General features: G+C 39.3%; 1 protein-coding gene across 50 annotated transcripts; it reads left to right on the forward strand.

Annotated features, from left to right (window-relative positions):
* The first annotated feature begins 235 nt into the window (after positions 1 to 235).
* On the forward strand, positions 236 to 25,154 carry LOC118211017 (inter-alpha-trypsin inhibitor heavy chain H3-like). 50 transcript variants are annotated; one of them, XM_035387658.1, is made up of 29 exons: positions 236 to 393; positions 4,473 to 4,636; positions 4,822 to 4,926; positions 5,060 to 5,222; positions 5,464 to 5,574; positions 6,649 to 6,771; positions 7,015 to 7,131; positions 7,353 to 7,521; positions 7,866 to 7,988; positions 8,564 to 8,745; positions 9,333 to 9,512; positions 10,175 to 10,311; positions 11,053 to 11,243; positions 12,708 to 12,755; positions 14,149 to 14,178; positions 14,597 to 14,617; positions 15,249 to 15,275; positions 15,502 to 15,519; positions 16,184 to 16,210; positions 16,566 to 16,622; positions 17,017 to 17,034; positions 17,253 to 17,282; positions 18,891 to 18,920; positions 21,214 to 21,258; positions 21,731 to 21,871; positions 22,310 to 22,478; positions 22,628 to 22,770; positions 24,502 to 24,589; positions 24,710 to 25,154. In XM_035387658.1, the coding sequence occupies exons 1-29, from the start codon at positions 292 to 294 to the stop codon at positions 24,822 to 24,824; spliced, it is 2,874 nt and encodes a 957-aa protein (XP_035243549.1). In that variant the 5' UTR covers positions 236 to 291; the 3' UTR covers positions 24,825 to 25,154. The 50 variants fall into 50 exon arrangements, with proteins under 50 accessions (XP_035243549.1, XP_035243555.1, XP_035243552.1 ...); XM_035387664.1 differs by having other exon boundaries at positions 16,605 to 16,622; XM_035387661.1 differs by lacking the exon at positions 18,891 to 18,920.
* Positions 25,155 to 25,533: the final 379 nt, after the last annotated feature.

Genomic DNA, 25,533 nt, shown 5'->3' on the forward strand with positions numbered 1-25,533 from the left:
AGATTCTTAAATTCTGGTTCTGAAAGCACTCAGTGTAACAAATATGCAATAACAGAGGAATCAGGAACTGTGGGAGGTAATACATTGATATGTAGGTAGGTCAAAAGAGGAGCCGAAAATCAATGCTGTTGGATTTTATCACTATTTATTCTTTACATGAGGCCTGCCAGAATGTTCTGGTAAACTATCAATGATTAGCAAGCTGGAGGGTCTGGGGTTTCTTCCTTTAAAGGACTGGGCAGCTGGACTGTGTGCCGTCAGTCAGAGTGCTATCTGCTGCTGTGTACAGCAATGCTTCCGCACGCTGTATTACTTCTCTGCCTTTTGCTGGCATCTACCTCTGCCAGTCCTGTGAGGAGAGACACAGAGAGCACACAGGCATCTCCAGGAAAGGTGGGTCCATGCTCAGGAATGCGCTGTATGTGTGCGCGAATATAAATGAGTGTGTATACATACTCAGATGAGGTGCATGTGCTGCGATCTATTACCGTTACATCACTATGATCCGTTACTGTTAAATCTCTTTGATCTGTTATAGTTAGTGTTGTAATTTGCTGTTTCTGTGGTGAAGTCCTGCATTGATATGGCTGATGCATTACAACTCTTTCAGTGCTGTGAATAACATAATCATGAACCTACCAGTTTCACAAGATATTATTGAGAGATGCAGAGTCAGAGTGGTAGAAGGCAACGCTACACGATCTGTTGTGTGAATGTATTTAACTATTGTTGTCTATCCATATACAATAACTTTTAAAACACATCTGCGCCAACTTCCTGATGGGGAGGCCTTCCTTCTGTTTCTGCACTGCCGTGGCAGCCATGGGTGCCAAACATATTGAAGGTGTTTTTCAGTGTTCGTGGTATATGGTCAGAACTGAAAAGTGCTATCAGACGGAGGGCCAATGGGCCTCAGAAGTTGTGTCACGATTCCCTGCGATTATGTTACCATTTTCAGGACTTCCGGATCAAATAGACTGCCTATGGGGGAAATGAGTAGCGATTTCCTAATTCCTTAAAAATAATTTAGGACATTTGGAAGTTGGTTTCTATATGATAAGAGTACTTTCCACCCATTTTTATCTGAACAAATGGCTAGCCGTGACATAAATATCACTCGCAGCAGTATTATTATGTTGGTTAGAAAACGGCATCGTAGATCCAGTGCCTTTTAAGAGAGAAACGTGTCCAGATAAAAACGTCCAAGTTTTAAATGCCAGTTTAAATCACAGACTAACGAGGATGGTTAAGTGAAACTCCCAATCATTTTCTCCATAGAGAAATTGTCCTTTGAGCCCGAAATCCATATATGGGTAAAGGTTTTGCTCTGCATTACGTCAGACTTCTGATGCCTATGCCCTACCAGTCAGATAAACACACACATATTGCAACACTGATGACTTTTGTGGCTATTTCTTCAGATGATGTTATCGGGCGGAGACAAACATGCCCTCGATTTTCCAGAAAAGACTCGTATATCAGGATTGCAGACATTATCAGGGGGAGGGCGTCCCAAACTTGGTCTTCTTGTGTGTGTGTGTGTGTGTGTGTGTGTGTGTGAGTGAGAGAGAGAGAGAGAGTATGTGTGAGAGAGAGGAGAGAAAAAAAGCTGAGCTCCATAAATGAGCCAATCAGAAGAGCAGCAGCCCCTCTCCAACTGCCCAGCAGAGAAAACGTATCCAGGCAGTAAGACCCTCTACCGGTCTGCCCACAGTCTACCGGCAGTCCCATTCACTATCCCCAGAAATCACATCAGCGAAAGAAAACAGTTTCAACAACAGCTTCTGAGGGAAATACCCATTGGAGATACCAGAGACTGCATTTGTTGAGTTATAAAAATGGGGAAGTGAGCAATCTCATTCTATACTCCAGCCTAAAGCCTGGTACACAGCCCTTCCAGTCCACTATTCTTCAATTAAAAGGGAATTTGCAGAAGGAAAAAATAAAGGAACCTAAGGATCTTCACAGAATCATGACAGCCAGACAGAGACTCAGACCAGCAGGAGGGCACCCTATCAGCACACTTTAAAAAGCTGCAGCAGGACAGGGAGAACTACGTTTTCAGAAACCATTTTGATCGTGGATTGTTTGACAATCGGATAACAGGACAGAGCTGGCAGCACTAAGAGAGGAACTGCAGGACAGAGAGAGAACACACAGACCCTCATCTCCACACTGCAGTGAGCTCCACCCAGACCAGCCCGGACCCACAACATATGCCGACACCCTCAACTTCCATCAGCGCAGATGTATCCCCCAACCAAGGCCACGCACACACTGCCAGTTTTCGCGAGTGACAACCGTACTAACTGATGACAGTGAATACGGTAGTCACTCCCTGTAAACTGCACATTTAACGACAGAGCGAGTGAATTCATTATTTAGGTATGTACAAGTAACAGAAGTTACTTCCTCTCCTGCTCTCGAGAATACTTGTAACCATAGCAACGTTTACTTTGGACGAAGATGGTGGAAAGCTCTTTTGACAGCTCCAGCAACCGAAGGCGTGAGTTTGTCCGGTAGCGGTGCGGTACACTGTACGGATGAAGATAATTTTTTTCCGTTCCCGACAGGACATTATTTTGTTAAACGAACTGTTTTTAAATAATCTGCTCATGGTAACCGTTGTTTGGTACGAGTACGCCGCTTGCATGAACGTAGTGTGCACCATTTATCGTTGCCGGTTTGTTATCAACTACAAGAGATGTGCTACTGTACACCTGTTCACCATCAATAATGCACCGCATATAACTCACACGTCATTCTGATCTGTAACACTGAATATCTTGTATTTCAATAATGAAATCAACGCAATGTTGGAGCTTCTACTAACCGTTGTGTTTACCCCTGCTGTTCCGTATTCAAACTTGAATGACGTAAGCCGACTGTCGTGATTCGGTGTAACTTTATTGGAAGCACAGGACAATGACATTGGCAATTGCAGACGGGGGAGACCGTCATGGGTATTTTTGTAATATTTGTGGGTATTTAATTAGTTATGTGATTATTACTATATAGTTGTAACTAATAAAATATATATGATGATTTCATTGAGTAAAATGTAATGTTATTTTTTCTATGAGATATTTGAATTTTTTGGGGGGTGGAAATGGTACAGCCTAGCTAGCTAATGTACATCAGTACAAATTATTTAAGTCATTTGCTGTCAGTGTGTTGCCGCCGGTGATATATGGGCATGAATCAGGTATAATTGATGTTCTGATTTTGTTGTTTTGTGTATATATGTTTGTTTATAAGTTATGTGGCACTCTGTAAATAAAACACCCCACTTGTGTTGCACAAGTTTTAGCCTCTCCAGTTTCACTGTAAAATCCACCGCCTTGAACATCTTTTTCTAACAATCATTGAGGCCAGTTATAGAGAAGCCTAGCCGCATCTTCCCTGGCTCTAAAACAGTGATATCCACCTTGCTGCCAAGAAAGGATTTCCACCCTGTCACAATAAATAAAATCAATGACAGCATCCCAAGGGACTGTGCTACAGAACAAACACACAAGCCCCCAGCCCTATGAGATCAGCGAGACGCACCCCAGCACCAGGACACAGAGCACCGCCAGGGAGATGCCCTCCAGCACCAGGACACAGAGCACCACCAGGGAGATGCCCTCCAGCACCAGGACACAGAGCACCACCAGGGAGATGCCCTCCAGCACCAGGACACAGAGCACCGCCAGGGAGATGCCCTCCAGCACCAGGACACAGAGCACCGCCAGGGAGATGCCCTCCAGCACCAGGACACAGAGCACCACCAGGGAGATGCCCTCCAGCACCAGGACACAGAGCACCACCAGGGAGATGCCCTCCAGCACCAGGACACAGAGCACCACCAGGGAGATGCCCTCCAGCACCAGGACACAGAGCACCAGCAGGGAGATGCCCTCCAGCATCAGGACACAGAGCACCAGGGGACGCACCTTGAAATAGCAAACAAAAACAAAAAAATCTAGCAGTTACATCTAACATTACTGTCTGCATTATAGTTTGTCATTAAACTTGTAGGCTGTGTGGGGTTTGGATTTGGTTATTTATTTATTCATTCATATATATTTTTTTATTATATACATATATGAACATGTATGTGTATGTATACGTGTACATATATGTGTATATGTGTATGTATATGTATGTATATATATATATATATATGAGTGTGTGTACGTTCATGTGTATATGTATATATATATATATATATATATATTGTTTTCCTCTTTAAATATATTTTATTCCCCTGTATTAATTATATGTCTTAAATGCCATTGTTAATTGGTTAATTGTGAATTGGTTTGGTAATATTGTTGATATACAGTCATGCCAATAAAACTTTGAATAGAGAGAGAGAGTGAGCACGTCAGTGTGGTATATGTGACGAAATACAGGAAGTGATGGTAACAGAAAAAAAGGAACATGACGGGTGTTTACTGAAGGCCCCTGTCCCCCTGCTCCCTCTTCAGAAAAAGGACCTTGACATCTACAGCTTCCACATCAAGTCTGCAGTCAGCAGCCGCTATGCCATGACTGTCATTACCAGCCGAGTTGCCAACCGCGCCAACAAGTCCCAAGAGGTGCTCTTCCATGTGGAGCTGCCCAAAAATGCCTTCATCAGCAAGTTTAGCATGTGAGTCCCTTCTGGTAATGTAGAGAATGTTAATGCTGATATTGATAAAGTTGGTGTCGATACTGATGATGTATGAATTGATATAGACTATGCTGATGCTGAGGTTGGTGTTGATATTGATGATGTTGTCAGCGCTGGTGACACTGGTGTGGTGTGAATGGCATATCTGGCGTGTGTGTGTGCAGGAATATGGATGGGCGTGTCTATGACGGGGTGGTGAAGAAGAAGGAGGAGGCACAGTCACAGTACACAGAGGCTGTCTCCCGTGGTCAGAGTGCTGGGCTCGTCAGGTATGGCATACCTATAGTATGGATACCAGGGCTGGTCTTTGTATGGCTATGTCAGTGTCATCCCAGTTCAGTAACGCTGTGTGTATATGTGTGTATGTGTGTATGTATGTATGTGTACGTGTTTGTGAGACAGTGCGGTAGGCCGGACTCTTGAGGAGTTCCAGACCTCAGTGACAGTGGCAGCCCACAGTAAAGTGACATTTGAGCTGACCTATGAGGAACTGCTAAAGCGGAGACTGGGCCAGTATGAGCTGCTTATCAAAGCCCGCCCCACTCAAGTTGTCAAAGACTTCAAGGTGAGGAAACGAGAGGGGGGGGTGAGAAAGAGAGAGAGAGAGTGAGAGACTGAGAGAGAGAAAGAGAAAGCTCTGATCTGGTGATTACCGTCTCTCTCAGAATGTATGATGGTTTGAGGTGCAGTATGGAGCACTAAGATTTCTGCAGAGAGCAATAAGTGGCACCTGCAAAGGTATGTTCCTAGATTTTCCTCCACCATCTTTAATTTGCATGATATTCTCCTACTGACCCCTATTCCAGATTGAGGTGAGAGTTTTTGAGCAGCAGGGCATCGCGTTCCTGAAAACCCAGGGCTCTCTGATCGCCGAGGGTCGGTCCAGTGCCCTGAACACCACTGTGTCAGAGAAAGAGGTAATGTCCCTACTACAGTATTATCAGCTGTACACATAGTGTAGCTGTCAAGTTTCAAGTTTATTTATATTTATATAGCACCGTTCATGCAAAAAGCAGCTCAAAGTGCTGTACAAAAACATATCTAAGCAGATCAATAAGAGCATTCTATAAAAGCACACAAAACTATATACCAAAGACTACAATAAGAATAGAAAAGAAAAACCAAAACAACAAAACAAATAGAATCAATACTATGATAATAAAAAGAATGTGGGAGCTGGGGTTGAGTTGCGTAGTCTCTATTTAAAAGCTAAATTAAACAGATATGTTTTTAGATCCTTTCTAAAAATTTCAAATGATTGTGACATGCGAATAGACGGCGGTATGCTGTTCCACGCTATAGGGGTGTAAGAGGAGAAAGAGGCTTCACCAACATTCTTTTTGGTCTTTGGTACAGTCAAAAGGCTGGCCTCAGAGGACCTGAGTGTGCACGCAGGGACATAAGGTGTTAGACAGTCTGTAAGATAGGAGGCCGCTAAGCCATTCAATGATCTGTAGACCAAACAGAGAATTTTAAAATCTATTCTGAACGGAACCGTGAGCCAATGTAATTTAAATGGTACAGGAGCAATGTGTTCATTTTTCCTAGTCTTAGTCAGAACCCTGGCAGCAGCATTCTGGACAGTCTGCAGCCTGGCAATAGCTGTTTTAGGAAGGCCTGTGTATAAAGAATTACAGTAGTCCAGACGACTTGACACAAACACATGAACCAGCTTCACGGCGTCCTGAAGAGACAGGAGAGGCCTGACTTTAGTGGGGAAGGGGACGGGGGGACGGGGGGGGGGGGGGGACGGGCATTGTGTATCCTATTTTTCATTTCAACCATAACTGCAACTTCTGGATTCTAACAAGCCATGAATTACTTTTAATTACACCTGTTAGATGTCTATTGAAGATAGGTCCTACATACTGAAATTGTTTCACCAAATATTGCTATCTGTATAAAGCGGTTATATGTAAAAATAAAAACAAAAAGATTTTGGACAAGAGCATCTGCTAAATTTAAATAACAATGTATTGCTGTTCATTCAGGCATTGGTGCAGTTCACTCCCTCCCTGGAACAACAGTGCCCCAGCTGTGGGGATGCAGGACTTAATGGAGATCTGCTTCTCACCTATGATGTCAACAGGCCCCAGTCAAAGGGAGAAATACAGGTATGAACAGGACTACATTTTTGAGTGATGGCAGTTATTTTCAGCAGGGCCACATTTGAGTCATGATATTCATGTGGGCAAAATCACATGTATGGGCAGGGCAGCAAGCTTAAGTGGCAATGTTTGTATGCAAGTGGGATCACAGGTATCGGCAATGAATTTAATTCAACAAAACTTCATCTCTCCCTCTCTGTCCCATTCTCTCCCTCTCTCTCTCTCTCTCTCTCTCTCTCTTTCTCTCAGGTGTCTCGGGGATACTTTGTCCATTACTTTGCTCCCACTGGCCTCCCTCGCATTCCCAAAAATGTAGTGTTCATTATCGACCAGAGTGGCTCCATGCATGGCCGCAAGATAGAACAGGTATGTGTGTGTGTGTGTGTGTGTGTGAGAGAGAGAGAGAGAGATTGTGTGCATATGTTTGTGTGTGTGTGTGTCAGATAGAGAGAGAGAGAGAGAGATTGTATGTGTGTGTGTTGAGTACTCTGTAGAGTAAGAACATTAGTCTTATGTGTGTACAGTGAGTGCATGACGTTAGAGTGACATGACGTGTAGAGTGCAAAAGCATTGTTTTTGTCTAACAGACTCGTGAGGCACTGCTGAAGATTCTGGGAGACATACCTGAAGAGGATCATTTTGGCCTGATCACTTTTGATAATCAGGTGTTCCCCTGGAAAACTGACCTGGTCCCAGCCACCTCTGACTACCTGTCTGCTGCCCGCACCTTTGTCAAGGGCATCATGGACAGAGGCTGTAAGGCTGAATCCCCGCTCTGTCCCCCTGAGCAAAAATATCAAATACATCTGTGGGAGATTTCAATACCAGTATCAGAGTGGGAGTCATTTCCTTTTCATTTCAGCCATTCAATTCAAATCAATTCATTCAATTTATTTGAAAACAGAATTTCAATTAATTTCTTACATTAACTGATTTTAATGGAGCTGATACATACTATGATTCATACAATTGTTCAACAAAATAATATGTTCATAATGAAATAGCCATGTGTTTATAGCGCAATTCTTCAATGTGCATTAGGGAAATTCATCTATATGTATAACATTGGTTTGACTTATCTGCTTACTGCTTCTTTTCAGCGACGGACATAAACGAAGCGCTGCTGCAGGGGGTGCAAATGCTGAACCGCTTCAAAGAGACCCACCCTCAAAAGGATACTGCCTCCATCCTCATACTGCTCACCGATGGAGATCCCACCTCTGGTACCAAGCATGGCACATTTTTATTTTGTGGATCTGTGTATATCCCTCTAGATCTGTTTTTGAACTATTTATATCAGTGTAAATCTGTTTGAATTTATTTAGATCTACATTTGTTTGGATTTACTTGGGTCTGTTTAAGACCATATGAGCAGTATCTGGATTTGTTTACAGTAGATCTGTTTAAATCCATTTATATTTGTCTGGATCTTTATATCCTAATGATTTTTTTAATCTCAGGTCTGAGTACATTTGTTTTGACCTATTTGGATGTGTGTATGTTTGTTTTGAACTGCAGAGATTAGACCCCAGATTGAAATACAGTACTTGTACTCAAGATGCTGGTTACATTTCTGCAGATTGTTTGGAATATTAGTAAAAAAAAGATATTTTGTTTTAAAAAGACCAATAATCTGCATTCTTCTAGCGTCTTAAGTATTTCAATTTAATTATTTGACCCTGGCATAAATCTGGCATACTCTGTTTGGAACTGGGTGGGTTTGTTTGGACCGAGACTGATCCAGAGGTATGGGGCTGTGTGGTCCTGAGCTAGTCACCGTGGTTTTTTTCTGGGGCAGGAGTGACCAACCTGAAGCAGATCCAGACCAACGTGAAGGAAGCTATCGGGAAGAAATACACACTCTACTGTCTGGGCTTCGGTTTTGACGTCAACTATGAGTTCCTGGAAAAGATGGCACTGGAGAATGAGGGTGTAGCCAGGAGAATCTACTCTGACTCAGATGCAGCCCTGCAGCTGCAGGTATGGCCATCTGGGGAGTATTCCTTATGGTAATGTTTTCAACCAGGAATGTAACTGTGCAGAACATCTGGTTGCAGAATGTTGCAGGTATGGCAACTGACAGGGTAATCCTGAGAGGTCACCTGTTACATACTTTAACTAATGCACCAATTACATGTCACCAATACTGTCACCAGTTACATACTGCAACTAATGCAGCAAACCCTGCAGAATGACAGAAGGTTTATTTTTTTGTCTCAAAGTCCCAAACATATCTGCCATTGTCCCATTGAGTATTTGTTCTGAATCCACAATCAACTTCAATTCACTCAAATTTTTCCTTGTTCCCCTTTGTGGTTCAAATTTCAAGGAAACCCTTGAGATCTTTGCATTCATTTTATTTACAACTTATTCCCTTATTTCCTACTCCTTATTTTAAAGTATATATTTTGTAATGCCATCTGAAACAGTAATGAATGGATTGGCCACCCCCCCCCCCCCCCCCAATTAAACCTTTGCAACAAAGTCATGAGACTTCTTATCAGCATGGCCACAATAGGCGATGAGTGAGTAACTGAGTGGACATGAGCCCAGTCTTTGTCCCCCAGGGGTTCTATGAGGAAGTGGCCACACCTCTCTTGCTGAACATTCGGCTGAACTACACCGGTGTGTCCAACCTCACCCAAACCCAGTTTGCCCAGTATTACAACGGTTCCGAGATTGTGGTCTGCGGTCTGGTCACAGACAACGACTTGGAAGCACTCACAGCAGAGGTCAAGGCTAACACGGTGAGGTCACTTCCTTCCTGCAGGTTGACATTCAATAAACAAAGCTAAGAATTATGTACATTTACTGTGAGCTCCATAATGTTTGGAACAGAGTCATTTTTATTCTTGATTTGGCTCTGTGCTCCACAATTTTAGATTCGTAATCAAACAATGTGGTTCACATGTGGTTAAAGTGCACATTCCAAGCTGTATTCCCAAGGGTATTTTTTATGCATTTTTTTTTCATCATATAGAAATTAGAGCACTTTTTAAACATAGCCCCCATTACAGGACACCATTATGTTTTGGACATATTTAAGTCATGTAAATGAAAATAGTCATGTCTAGTACTTTGCATGCAATGACTGCTTGAAGTCTGTGGCCAAAGTGTGTGAAACAAAAATGTATGCAAATATATTTTAATAATAGCTGAGAATCTGCACATTAACCACATTTAAATGGTTTGATCACAAATGTAAAATTATGCAGAACAGATCCAAATCAAGAAAAAATGTTTTTGTGCCAAACAATATGGAGTTCATGGTATGTGCCAAGTGCACACTTCTGTATGCATCCCCTCTTACCCCACTACATTTACAAAACAAATGTCATAAGAATTAACCCAATGGTTATATGAACTGAAGTCAAGTTTCTAAGTGTTAAAGGACAGACTCCATTTGCAGAAGGATGAGGCGGTTGTATTCCGGGCCACCTTGGAGGACCAAAAGGCCATGTCTGAGATTATGGACTTATACATCTTTGAGATGTATATCCAGAGACTGTGGGCCTATCTCACCGTGCAGCAGCACCTGGAGAAAATGTGAGTTACCCTGCATTAGTGCATCTTCTCTAACTGTACAGTTACTGCATGTGTTCTCTAACTGTACACTTTCTTTATATGTTATCTAACTGCAGTGTTATACACACATACACAAAAAACAGGGGGTAAGTGTGTTAAAAGTTGGTTAAATGCTGTCTAGGTGTTCAGTTGAAAACCCTACATTTGGCTGAAAAGTGAGTTTTCTAGCCAACTAAGATGTAGCCATGCTATATCCAGACAAAACCTGAGCTATATTGGGGTTAACCTTTTCTGTTTATGTCAAAACGTCTCTCAACATATATTTTCATCCCACTAGGCGTCTAAGATTCTGGCTTTTGTTCACTGGGTATTCACAATAACACATATGTATACATGTATGTGTGTGCATGTATATGTATATTGTTAATTTATGTGTGCATATACAGACGGGTGACAAATTAAAGGAAAAGCCTGAATAAATGAGTGGAGAAATATAATGAATGCAGATGCTTCCCAACAGAGTGAGGAAATCTTGTCTTTATGCAATACAAAGCTAAGTTTGATGCGTCCTGTGTCTGTATTATGGCCGATTATCGCGCTGTCACAACTGGGATGAACAATTGGTTGGCCAAGGGGCAGGGGGAGGGGGGGATGCAGGTGAGGGGGGCCACAGGGATGATTTTGTCCCAGGCCTGGGCATTATGCAGGGCAGCCTTGTGTGTATGTGTGTGTGTATAACTGTGTGTGTTTTACTGGCTGCAGGCTATTGTTGACAGGAGATGAGAAGTCTCATATGAAAGAGCAGGCCCTGGCCCTGGCTCTGAAGTACAGCTTTGTGACTCCCCTCACGTCCATGGTAGTCACCAAGCCTGAGGGTGAACAGCAGGTGGCCCACAAACCCAAGGAGGGCAAGGAGGGCCAAGGGGGATCTGTCCTCAACCAGAGAATTTCAGGTTAGTGCCAAGCAGCCAGAGATTGAGAGAACCTACAACAGTCAGGCCAGGAGCCACACCTTGGTGAACAACCACAGCCCAGTGATTATCCACACCCCCATAAGTAGCACTAAGGAGAGAAAGCTCTCCAGGACACCCCAGGTCTGCATAGAGATGAGATCTGAAACATGGCTTAATTGCCCCAAGGATGTTTCATGTCATGTTTGTGTAGCGGAGTGCTGGAAGAGGGGCAACAGATAGAAAGAAAACAGATACATTTCTATGGTCACACAAATGATATTGTCTGTTTCTCAAAGGTGATAATCTAAAAACTAGTTATCCAACAGTAACCATGCCCCAGTGGTTAGACACACTTCAGTAGATTCAAAGCAGGATATGTCAAAAATGCACTGAAAAATGTTACTGAAGGAATAAAGAGCCAATGAAACAATAAGATTTTAACTGAAACAGGCATGCCTGCATTCTTTTAAGTCTTATTGTTTTATACATTCTTCACATAGATACAGATGATCGCTGAACTTGGTGGACAGCGTCTGTGAGGGCAAAGCTAACGCTGGCATTTAAAAATTTCTCATCACAAAGGGATATGCAATCAAAGATTAAAGTTAAAAGAAATGGGATTTGCTGAGTTTTGACCCAATGTGTGAATCTTTGAGATTTGAAATGTTAAACACATTTTTAACCTCAAGCGCATACATAATTTGGTTTACAAGCTTTCATCAGCTTGTAAACCATAACAAGCTGATGAAAAAACATCTTGTGTTAAATATACTGTATGTTGGACATACTTTGCACCATGGTTTAAATTTTAGGGGCATGTTAGTTTTTGTTAGAAGCATTGGGAAATACCCAAATTAAAAGTGAGAGCAGTTATATTACATTTAACTTTTAAAAAGTTTTAAATAAATTCATAATTCAACTAATTAACTAACTGTGGTCTTCAATCAATACGTTAAGTAGAATTAGGTGTCTTACTGCTGGGCTCAAACAAAAACCTGCTTTATATGGATGCATTTTTTAATATAGTGCAGTGATACTCCTGGTCCTGTAGAGCCACAGAGTCTGCTGGTTTTGGTTTTTTCCTTAAGATCAGGGACTGATTCAGACTCAAGAAACCAGGTGACCTGAATTACCTGTGTAATCAGCGGCTTTATTTTATCACATGCTGTGTAACTCAAGTGCTGAGTAGCAACATAAGCCGGCAGACCCTGCGGCTCTCCAGGACGAGAAGTGAGGATCACTGGCTCAAACACATGCTTTTAGCATTATTTAATCCATCCTTGTCCACTTTCCTTCCTGACCCTTAACTGTGCTGTTCGGGTGCCTGTGAAGACCCCTGAAGGATAACCATTGAAATATAAGTTTAAATCCCTGCAGGTCACATGGGGAGACACTGGTGGCTCTATTTATCAAAAAAATGAAATTGTTGTGTCAATATTAATTACCAATTTTGATTGAATCCAGGGGGCTTATCTTCACCTCCTATGTTCGTGGTGCAGCCAGGGTTGCCAGGTAAATTAATCTTTTAAAGCCATAGATTGGTGAAAATCTTTTAACAAGAAAATTTGCTATAGCATGCTAGCTTGCTGGGATTGCTAGCCAGGCAAGTGCAGACACCCCCCTGCAGGGTTAAACCTAATGGGGTTGTTAGCTTGTTTTCAGGAGACTTAATTAACCATAATTGATTGGATGTGTTCAACTCAGACCAGATCTTTATAAATATATTAACCTCAACTTTAGGCTACATGGTGACACATGACTGATACAGCACTATAATGTACAATCTTCTGATAGATTTTCACTGACATAGGTAGGCCACTAACATATAAATGTCATCAAAAATATATTAGACTGCATCATAACAGGGAATTGTATTGAGCTGCCTTACTTTGTTAACTTTTAAAGCTATTAAGACTGTTAGGTGTACCCTGCATTACATTTAACCCCCCTACCTTGGGGTTAAATGTAACATTTCTCTCTTGGTACTTTTCCATTACTTTGCTGGTGAATGGTATGTCCAATAAATTTCATTGTGGTGCATAATCGTAGCCAAGGGATGCAGGTTGTTTGTATTTAAAATGATTCATCTATCTCTAGTAATATTTTCAGAATTGAGACAAATACGAAAACTGTTAATTTCTACACTTTCCCCTGTGTGGCCAAAACTGTGTTTCCTGGTAGGAAAACTGGAACAACAACCCCTTATTTTAGCTAAAACACTTTCTTTCCAAATATTGCTCCCAAAAAATGCAGTTATTTTACCAAAAACAATCACCTCTTTCCTTACATTGTCTGTTTCCTGACTTTTATGATGCTTAAAAGGACAGTTCTGAAAATTAAATATGCTATCTGAAAATAAATTTTAAAAAAGGTAAATGTTTTATGTAGTGGCTTACTAAATGTTTCATATCTACCTAAATGTTTGAAATATTTACTAAATATCGAAAACCACTAAATAAAATAATGAACTTAAATCTTTTTGTCTTAAGCATATGGTTCATTTTAAATGTTGTAAATTAAATAAGTGGCATTATTGGGGTTAAATAATGAAAAGGTGATATTTTGCTTAAATGTGGGAAAATATATGGTAAAATAACTGAATTTTATCTCAATTAGTACCCATTTAAAATGCATTAAAAGCCAGTCCAAAATCGAATTCAAATCATACCAAACATTTTGTTTCGTCCTGCAGAGCAAACAGTCATGCTTCATTGAGCATGATGAGTTTTGCATAAAATACAGAATACTCAGCATTTATAAAATAGGCAAATGATTGGTTATAACAGTTTTGCATATTAGACACTATTCAGAATGAGTTGTGCATTCACTGAGTTTGATTATGGCTTTCTTAGTTTTTTAAGTATCAAGTCTTGCACTACAAACCTCTCTTCTATTTCCTCTGAAGGCCCAATTGGATCTCACCACGCCTATCTAGGTAAATCAATCCTAAAATACAAAATATTTTGATGAAATGTAGGAAATATGTAAGGTAAAATAAATGCATTTTACTTGTTACCACTCATAAAAATACATTTGCATTAAAGGCCAGTCCAAAATATTATAAAATTAATACCAAACATTTTATTTTTCACCCATCTTTCCATTATTTATAACAAAAGAAAAGTAAAATGCTGGAGATCATTTTGAGGCTCATAAGATTTTGTAAAACTGTCATCTTGCATTGAACATGATAATAGTGTTCCATGTATTAAAAATACGGTTTACTCAGCATATATTAAATAAAAGTTTTATGTGTATTTCCTGAATATGAGTATAGTTTTCATAGTTTTTTTTTAATTTATGGTCTTTTGTCTTGCACTCTGACTGAAAGTCTCTTCTGTTTCTACTTGAAGGACGTCCCCTGCACCACCCAGGTAAATATAATCCTGGCAGATGTTCTTTTGTAAAGGAACTTAAAATATACATAAACATAAGGGCATTCACTTAACAAGATTCTAAAAGTTCTAACAACAATTCAGTTTCCTTTAAACACTTCTGTGGGTGGGTGGGGGGGGGTTGCATCAGTAACAATACATTAACAAAAAAGCACAGGTTGTACATTGCACAGGTTTGGGCTAAATATGAGGGAAAAGCAATATTTTACTAAAATGCTAGAAAAATGCACTGTAAAACAACTGTTATTTCTTTCCCAATATGAAAATGAATCTGCATTAATAGCCAATCCAAAGTAGTATACAAATAATACCAAACATTTTCTGTTGTGTCCATATTTCCATAATTTATAATAAATGACAGATTCATTACTGGACATCATTTTGAGGCTCATAAGGTCCAGTAAAACCGTCATGCGTTATTGAGCATGATGACAGCGCTGCAAATATTAAAAATACAGTTTACTCAGAACATATTATAGACACATTATTCAACATGACAGTTTTATGTGTATTTCCTAAGTGTGATTGTAGTTTTCAAACTTTTTAAAGCATGGTCATTGGTTTGCATTCTGACTGGAAGCCTCTTTTTCTGTTCTCTCTGAATGCTTAGGCCTTGGAAGTCGGCCTGGCCAAAAAGGTAAATCAATCTTTATATATATATATATATAGAGAGAGAGCATTTATTTAGCAGATGTTCTTATCCAAAGGGACGTAAAATGTAAGCGAATGTATGCTAATATTCAGCATGACAGTTTTATGAGTATTTCCTGAGTGTGATTGTAGTTTTTAAGGTATGGTCCTTTGTTATGCATTCTGACTGAAAGCCTCTTTTTCTGTTCCCTCTGAATGTTTTGCCTTTATAGGTTCATCTGGCCAACGAGGTAATTCAATCTTAATATATATAGCATTTATTTAGCAATGCTCTTATCCAAAGGAACTTAAGATGTAAGGGAATGCATGCTATCCCAAAATTATATATCTACAAAAATAAGCCTTTAAAGTGTACAGAAACACCAACATTTGGCCTCTGTCTGCTCATTTCACAATATTAAAAAACCTGAATTGCAGTCAAGTGTGAGAACATGATTAAATAAATATAGAATCTTACAAACCTACCCACACGTTTGCCCCATTAATGCACTGTATGCTTGTACACACAGGGCCATGCTACTTGAAAGAATTTAGGAAACATTGGGGAGCATTGCTTTGGAATACAGCTTGTTTAATTTGTCTGAGCTAAGATAGGCAATATTGTTGCATGTAACTTGGTACAATTTTGATATCAATACTTGTAATGGCAGACCTAGATTTGAATGAATGACTTATAGACAATGCTTTATATGTGTGAGTGACTTTTGTATGTTGAAAACATGTTTTTCTTTGAATACAGTTTACTTAACATTTAATATACAGACGCAATATTCAGCATGACAGTTTCATGAGTATTTCCTGAGTGTGATTGTAGTTTTCAAAGTTTTTAAGGCATGGTCCTTTGTTTTGCATTCTGGCTGAAAGCTTCTTTTTCTGTTCTCTCTGAATGCTTAGTTTTTATAGGTCTGTCTGCCCACCCAGGTAATTCAATCTTAATATATATAGCATTTATTTAGCAATGTTCTTATCCAAAGGAACTTAAAATGTAAGGGAATGTATGCTATCCCAAAATTATATATCCACAAAAATAAACCTTTAAAGTGTACAGCAACATCAACATGTGGCCTCTGTCTGCCCATTTCACAATATTAAAAGATGTGAACGGTCAAGTGTGAGAACATGATGATAGTTTTGCATATATCAAAATACTATTTACTCAGCATATATTAAATAGACACATTATACAGCATGACAGTTTTATGTGTATTTCCTGAGTGTGATTGTAGTTTTCAAAGTTTTTAAGGCATGGTCCTTTGTTTTGCATTCTGGCTGAAAGCCTCTTTTTCTGTCCCCTCTGAATGTTTTGCCCTTATAGGTCTGCCTGCCCCACCAGGTAATTCAATCTTAATATATATAGCATTTATTTAGCAATGTTCTTATCCAAAGGAACTTAAAATGTAAGGGAATGTATGCTATCCCAAAATTATATATCCACAAAAATAAACCTTTAAAGTGTACAGCAACATCAACATGTGGCCTCTGTCTGCCCATTTCACAATATTAAAAGATGTGAACGGTCAAGTGTGAGAACATGATGATAGTTTTGCATATATCAAAATACTATTTACTCAGCATATATTAAATAGACACATTATACAGCATGACAGTTTTATGTGTATTTCCTGAGTGTGATTGTAGTTTTCAAAGTTTTTAAGGCATGGTCCTTTGTTTTGCATTCTGGCTGAAAGCCTCTTTTTCTGTCCCCTCTGAATGTTTTGCCCTTATAGGTCCGCCTGGCCCACCAGGTAATTCAATCTTAATATATATAGCATTTATTTAGCAATGTTCTTATCCAAAGGAACTTAAAATCTAAGCAAATGTATGCTATCCCAAAATTATATATAATTTATATAGCATGACAGTTTTATGTGTATTTCTTGAGTGTGATTATAGTTTTCATAATTTGTCTTTTGCATGGTCTTTTCCCTTGCACACGGACTCTGTACGTCTGTTCCCTGTGAAGGTTTATTTGCATCACAGATGGGCTATCTAGGTAATTCTATTCTAAAATATGTTGCATTTATTTAGCAGATGTTCTTACCCAAAGGAACTTGTGAAATGTAAGTGGACATAAGGGATTCACCTAACAACAAAATTCAAACAACAAATCAGTACTTCATGTATACATTTAAATATTGGGAGGGGGGGGGGGGGGGGGCACCGCATAATGTTGAGGGGACACATCCCCAGCTTGTTATTGGTTGGGCTTAGGCAGGATGGGGGAGAGTGGTTGTCATCACATTAGCAGATTCTCTTATCCAGAGTGACTTGCACAACTTTTTACATAGGATTTACATTGCATCAATTTACACTGGATATATATATATATATATATATATATATATATATACTGAAATGAGGTCAAGTACCTTGCTCAAGGGTCCAATGCAGTGTCCTACCCAGAAATTTAACCTGTGACCTTTACATGTAGGTTGCAAAGATACACTATCGCCGATGCCCATATGCCCAATCATATCTAGTTTAAATAAGCCTTACCTTTTTAACACTATATTGAATGTGGGTCTTAAATGTAAGGTAAACTTCAATCAGGAATCCCAAGTATTTATAGGTTGATACCATCTCTTTATTTGTCTTGCATCATATGTATTTGAATCAGAGTTTTGATTTTTTTTAAAAATCTGACAGTTTCACACTAAATTGTCATTAAAAGCAATAGTTTGTATGAATTTGAAGTTGAAACAGAAGAAACAAAATGCTCATTAAAACAATTCCACATATTGGATCTGTCTGAAACAGTTTCTGAAGTACACAAGATGATAAGAATTATTTGCAGACATTCATTTAATTGCTTTCCAAAATTTCAAAGGATTATTAAGACTTTCTGTAGTGACAAATATATAGTACTCAGACATAGCTTTTTGAACTGAAAGAGGTACATTTGTTTCTTAAGCACTGATTATAATCAATTCCAGTTGGTTTTAGAATTAGATTTCCATGCTTCAGCCCATACCTCATGTCTCTCATTCTCTCAAGGGACTGTCCCATCCTCATACTCTATATTTTCTCATTGGGGCATGTTTGTTTGTGATTTCAAGAAATTTATTTTGGGAAAAGCTCCAAGCTTTAAAATCTTGCTCTGTAAAATGTTTACAATTTCTTTTTTGAATAAACCAGGGCTTCATCTTGTGTTTCTTAATAACACAATCACTTAAATAATTGGAGAAAATGCCAGGGGCTATATATTTGTAAGGGACAGTTGTTAAAATCAAGTCTAAGTGTTCATTTCACACGATACTTTGGGTTAGGGTTTGTCGAAAAAGTTAATAATTTGAGTTAAATTCAGTGTCACAATAGGCGTGAAAATCATCTGAGACCAGCTTTAACCAATCCTAGTTCAGATCACCAACGATAACAATTTCAGTGTACTGATGTCTTGCTCAGGGCTGACGGGGGTCTATAACAACCACAGTTAAATGGCAACCTGTAGATACCTCATGATTCAGAACAAGTATCCCAAATTGTTTAAACACAGACTGAGACAATGGTTTTGCGAATTTGTGGGAAACTTGGTTTTTAAATAAACAGAAATGCCTCCTCCTTTCCTAACCCTAGCCTGAAATGTTGCTCTTTTTTCCTTCAGACCGCCCCGATTATGGTATTCGGTATTTACGTGAGTCACTTCCTTTGCTCGTTTAGAGAAACTATGCAATTAGACACAGCACATTCCCACAGCCATCACACAGCTACATTAATGGAGTATCACAGTGAATCATTCCTGGCATTTTAGCAGATGCTCTTATCCAGAGAGACTTACACTTTTCTTACATAGTCAAACAATAAATCAATCAAATTGTATTTATTAATTATTTATTTCATACAACAGTTGCAGCTCAATGTGCTTTACATAAAATGAGAGAAAATGGAAAGGAATGAGAGCATAAAGGGAGAAATAAATTATACTTTAAAGACTAAAATTAATAAAAAGCAATTGTAAAGTGTACTGAAAATTACTACATCCATTCAAATTGAGTGATTAATTTGTTTTAAAATGTGGCCAAACAAATCCAATATTTGTCAACAACAGTTTCGCAGTTTTCCAGCAATACATATTGCATTTATCCTTCAATGAAGTTAAGGACACTGTGTGAGTTATATTTATACCACCAAATGACTCTACAGACCACCAAATCAAAATAATGATTCTCCAGACCACAGAGCTATCACCAAGCTCTATAGACCACCTAGTCATTACATTACATTACATTACAGGCATTTAGCAGACGCTCTTATCCAGAGCGACTTACACAACTTTTACTTAGCACTTTACATTGTATCCATTTATACAGCTGGATATATACTGAAGCAATGCAGGTTAAGTACCTTGCTCAAGGGTACAACGGCAGTGTCCTTACCCGGGATTCGAACCTGCGACCTTTCGGTTACAAGCGCAGTTCCTTACCCACTGTGCCACACTCCGTCCTCCACTAGTCAACCAGCTCTAGTCCCAGGTCACAATTTAAAACAAATAATTTAGACAAACAAATCTTACCTCTCACTCATCCTTATCCCATTTAGAATCTTAGTGGAACCTCAATTTACTGGTGCAAACTGATCTAGAGTAATCATAAAATCACAGTGAATCATTCCAGGGATTTAGCACACGCTCTTATCCAGAGTAACAGTGAATCAGATTATTAGTCGAGCAGTTCATCACAGTGTGTCACAGTTTATCGGTGTATTTATGTATGTATATCAATTTATCAGTGTACATTTTTTACTGTATATTATGAAGATGTAATAGTGTATCATAAAATGCTGTAGTGCATTATGTGACTCTCGTCTGAATGAATACTGACGTCTTTGAAATAACATGCCTTATGCCTATTTGTGGTTATTGACATAAGCATTTATTAACAGGACTCAGCATGATGTCAGGTGTCATGGAATTCCCATAGCACCAACAGATGAAGGAGCATGTGCTCCACTGACTTCAATTGGGAAAACCACATTTAACTAAAATCATTCATTTGTAATTCAACAGTAGCCATACGTTTTGTCAGGATTACACAAGTATTTCAACAATCTTTTGAGAGGGCCATTAGCAAGACAAAGTGCCACATAAAAAAAAAAAATTGGGCTTTTAAACTTTCCATAAATGTAAGCAGATAATTTTACTAGGATTCCTAAACAATGGCCTCAACTTCAATATCCTGTTTTTTTATCATTAGCCTATATTATTTAGCAATATCCATCTTTCAAACATAAAATACAAAGTTATTAACATATTGCAATACTTTTAAAAATGTCTTAGTCTCAAGGCATACCAAATTGTTGCTATCACCAGTACTATGATTTGTGAGACTACCATTGAAGCTAGTCTAAACCATATTACAGATTTAGTCAGCTAAAAGGCAGCAAGATATAACAATCAGGCAATCTACTTGAATACTTAATTTAAATACTTAATCTCTGAAGTTATTGACACAAAAAGCGCACCACGCCCAGAAACATCCCGGACACATTTTTGAATAACAAATACATGTAAAAGGAGCACAAATTTGGCTAAAGTGTGTAAAGACTGCGATTGCCTGTGCATCATAGATATGCCTTTAGCATAGTTATTTTAAAATATTTTAAAATAAAAAATCTTGCATAGTATGCTTTTCATTTAAATACTTAACCACTCAAGTTATTGACATGGTATATGGTATCAGTGTGTTCCCGTTAATTTAATTTTCATTGTATTTTGGGTTCTGTGGCCAGTGATTCCTTGACCAGTGAGCTGGTGAAGATACAGTCCTTTCATCTGCTATATCCTTCTCCCTCATCCTCATTTCTTGTCCTCCACTCTCTCTTCTGTTTTTAATGGTCTCTCATCTGTTTCATGTATTGGTGTGTATCTGAAATCACTGTGTAGGCATTGTCTAATGTTGTGCAATTTGTGTTTCTCTTCTTTTTTCCAGTTATGGAGCCAGATGACATTAGCGATACAGTACCAGCAGCAACTGGTACTGTACTAATTACATTAAAAAATTATTTAAAAAGAATATTTAGGCAACCCTATAATTTGTGTGCCTGCATTCATGCAGAAGCACGCTATTGTTATTCTTCGGGCTTATTATTATTATTCTGGACACTTTTTGTATACCTATGTCCTCCTACAGTTCTCATACTGCATATGCCTATCATATATCAAAAAGTGTGGTTTATGTTGCTCTGACTTTTGGTATTTGTACTATTTATAGTATTTAAGATACTTACATTTTTTGAGGGAGAAAATTATGATTGGAATGAATGGCAGAATGTTGACCCTTGATGTCACAATGCCCTCTCCCCTCTAGCAGTTGTATTCAGTTGTATTTTGGTGTTTTATATGCACTGTAGTAGTTTCATTTTTTTAAATACAGTGTAAGGTAATTTCAGTGTTTTATATGCAATGTAACATAGTTTCACTGCTTTATACAAACTCTCCTCTTTCAGTTGTCAGTCCCCAAAAATTCAGGTTCCTCCTCCCTGCCCTCAGCTATGGGCCCCTCACGTCCCCCAGGCCTGACATAATCTGCTTTGACTTGGACGTTCAAGGGGAGCCTATCTTTCGTCTGATGGAGGACAGACCTGCAGGTATGTCTGCTCACCTTGCTGTTTATAGGCTGGGCCAAACAACACCATTGGGAAGCACAGGCTTCTTTAGGGGAATTTGCATGTTGACTGATGCAGAAGTATGGTGGCTCTGAAGTTTAAAGCAAAAAGGAAAACGTAAAAACGTGTCCCGCTGGAATGCAGAAAGAGGCACTGGAGTGCAAAACACAGGTGAAACAAATGCCTCTGAAGTGCAAGTGCAGCATACAAATACAAAAAAGGCTTAATTACGGAAACATGTCATCAACTACGTGATCATTTGCTGCAGACTTGGGGATTTGCCACCGCAGAAGCTTGCTGTTTGATTCAGTAAATGTTGTTGAATTATGCTTATTTAATTTTAAATGTTAGTTCTACAACCAGGCATTCGGTTCAATCCCCTTAAAACGTTCAGGTAACGTGCTCTTGAACATACCCCAGAACTCGTCATCACGGGACAGGTGAGAGGGACGGGCCAGAAGGGGTTCAGCGCCATCTCTCTTCGCATGGGCCAGGCCTGGCACATGCAGGTCAACACCACTACCATCACACTTGGCACGGACCAATACTCCTGGACCCATAAAAACTCTGCCATTGTTGATAAGGACAGGTACACACTGCACTAAACCACTTTCCACACATGCATGTATACACAAACATAACTGCACACGAGCTCACTCACAAACACTCGTTCGCACACACGACTCGCATACACGTACGCATGTATGAACACATGGAAGCTGTGCTTCAATCCTGCAGTGTATGGATCCATCACACGGACAGGCTGCTGGACATGCGTTGGGCAGAGGTGTCCATCAAAATCCTGCTCCACCAAGAGGGAGGGGATTACTTCTTGTGGCCAGACATCACTGGATCTACTAAAATTTTTACTGGGCTGATAGGTCAGTGAGCCCTAACCCATACCCTTTCTACGAATCCCAACCTCCCCCAGTTTAAGCTAGATAGCCAGTATACTAATGCCCTACCCCATGTTCAGGCTATACACCCCCTCTACTAACTCCCTGACCACTATTCAGTATGCCGTATACCCCCTCTACTAGCGATATATTGAAATATATTATTTGGCGTATTACAGTATATATTTGAATAATACATACAGGTGACAAATTAAAGGAAAAACCTGAATAAATGAGTGGAGAAACATAATAAATGCAGATGCTTTCATGCAGGTGTACTGCATGATACAATCACACAATTAACATCCTATCATGCTCTGTGGCATGTATAAAAATGCTGAGCAGTTGACCTCGATTTTGGATCAAAATGGCAAGAGGAAAAGATCTAAGAGACTTTGAAAGAGAGTTCATTATTGAGCCACAGGTGGCAGGAGCTTCAGTCACAAAGACCGCTCACCTTGCTAGTTTTTCAATAGGAACAGTGACTAAAGTGACATCCGCATTTAGATCGACGGGAAAGACATCAGTAAATGGGTCTGAAATTGTGGTCAAAAGCACACATTCGATAACATAAGCCCCTCTTTACAAAGACGAATGAACATTTGAGAGTTCAGTGGTGCAAAAACCATTGGCACAGGTCTACAGAGATGTGAAAAAAAATAATATGGTCAGATGAATCTTCCTTCACCATATTCTCGGCAAGTGAGTGAGTGCATGTGTGGCATACCAAGATAATGGTACAGGCCTGAATGATTGACCTCTACAGTGAGAGGGTCCAGTGGCTCTGTTATGCTGTGGGGGGAATTTTTCTGGAATGGCTTGTCCCATTAGAGGGAAGAGTCACTGCAATTCAATACAAAGTTATTCTGAGTGATCCCTTTATCTTATGATGAAACATTTCTATCTTGATGGCAGTGGTCTCTTACAGGATGACAATGCCCCCATCCACAGGGCAAAAGGGTCTTGATGAGTATGAAAATTATATGAATCATATGCTATGGCCTTTGCAGTCATCAGATCTCGACCCAATTGAACACCAACATCATCAAAACACCAAATGAGGGTATATCTTTTTAAATAATGGTGTTCTGCCCCTCCAGTAGTTTCAGAGACTTGTAGAATCCATGCCAAGGCACACTGAAGCTGTTCTTGCAGCTTGTGGAGGCCCAACATCTTACTGAGACACTTTGTGTTGGTTTTTCCTTTAATTTGTCACCCGTCTGTTTATAGAGGCACACAAAATATTTCCACAACATTCCAATACATTTTTTCTTAATATAATATTCTCTTGGTTATATCCAGCTAATTCCCAATTAAACTAAAAGGCAAAAATTTGTATATTTGGCAATGTATTTCAGTTTATTTTTCTATATATTTCTTAATGAAAATGACAATATTTGGCACAATTTTCAGCTTTATTTCATGTAAATCAGTGCTATGTCTAAATATCATTGGCATGCATAATTAAAGGCTAAAAATATTATCAAAACTATAGTCCAATCTATTGCCGAAACTCAAGAATGCCAATATATTGGATCTCTATATACTGTATACCCCCTCTGCCAACTCCCTATGTATCCTCTTTACTAACACCTTACACCCCCAAATCAGGCTGTATACCCCCTTTATTAAACCCATGCCCCTGTGTAGTAACAGCTTCATTTGTTCTCTAGATAGAGATTGAAATAGTAAGAACTGTGGTTGTGGTTTATGCAGGATGGCTCCAAGGTGGTCATGTAGAAAAGCATACAGCCCCTATGTCAGCTGATCTCCACATCCAAGGACTAGTGGTGCCAGCATCCAGGTCAGGTCACATGCTTCATATACATCTTCTCTAACAGTGTGTATGTGTGTGCATGCGTGCATGTGTATGTGTCCATGCGCGTGTCTACTTTGTAATGACTGGTGTGTATGTGTGTTCCAGGGACACTGCTGTGGACTATAGAATCCTCTCCATGCCCACTGTGGACTGCTGGCTGTTCCAATATCGATCAGTCCTCCAGGGGAACCTGAGTCACCTTATGCTACCCACACTTTAGAGAACAGTGCATTCTAGGATAGCTGACATTAGCTTATTGCTGTCTGTGATGAGGGCATCTTGCAGAATGATTTTCCTAAACCAGGAAGTAGAAACGAAGCTTTCACACTAACACTGCTTTACCAAGATGTTTTTTACTGTCTTATAGCTTGAGAAAAAACACAAATGAAATTGTATCTGAAAAAAAATGTGTTAATTCAGCTGAAGCAAATGTTTAGAGTAGCTACTATGGTTGAGTTCATGCAAAAAACATAAAATGATTTCTCCACTTGATGAGAGTAGACACGTATTTTTTCACAGCACATACTAAAGGTTCCTGGTGTTGAATGAATTAGTGTTCCGTATTTTTTTCAGGTTTTGCACATACTGAGTCTACATCTAATACGAACACATGCAAAAGACAAGAATACACAGAAAACACCTTAACCTGTTCACCATTGGTACACTGCAATTTTAAGATAGGTATACTGCCCCTTAAAGATTGATACACTGTCTCTAGACTGGGACACTACTCCTTTAAAACTGCTATGCCTTCTCTTCAATATTATATTATTGTAACGGTACGGGTGCTGGGACCCAGGCGCAGAGTGGAAAAAAAACACGAAACTCAAAAGGGAAAATTAACAAAGACTTTACTAACAACAGGCAAACAAACAGGGAACAAACAAGGCCACAATGGGCAAAAACACAAACTCATAAAAAATCGAAAT

The sequence above is a fragment of the Anguilla anguilla genome, chromosome 13 (assembly GCF_013347855.1).
Source record: "Anguilla anguilla isolate fAngAng1 chromosome 13, fAngAng1.pri, whole genome shotgun sequence".
NCBI lineage: Eukaryota > Metazoa > Chordata > Actinopteri > Anguilliformes > Anguillidae > Anguilla > Anguilla anguilla.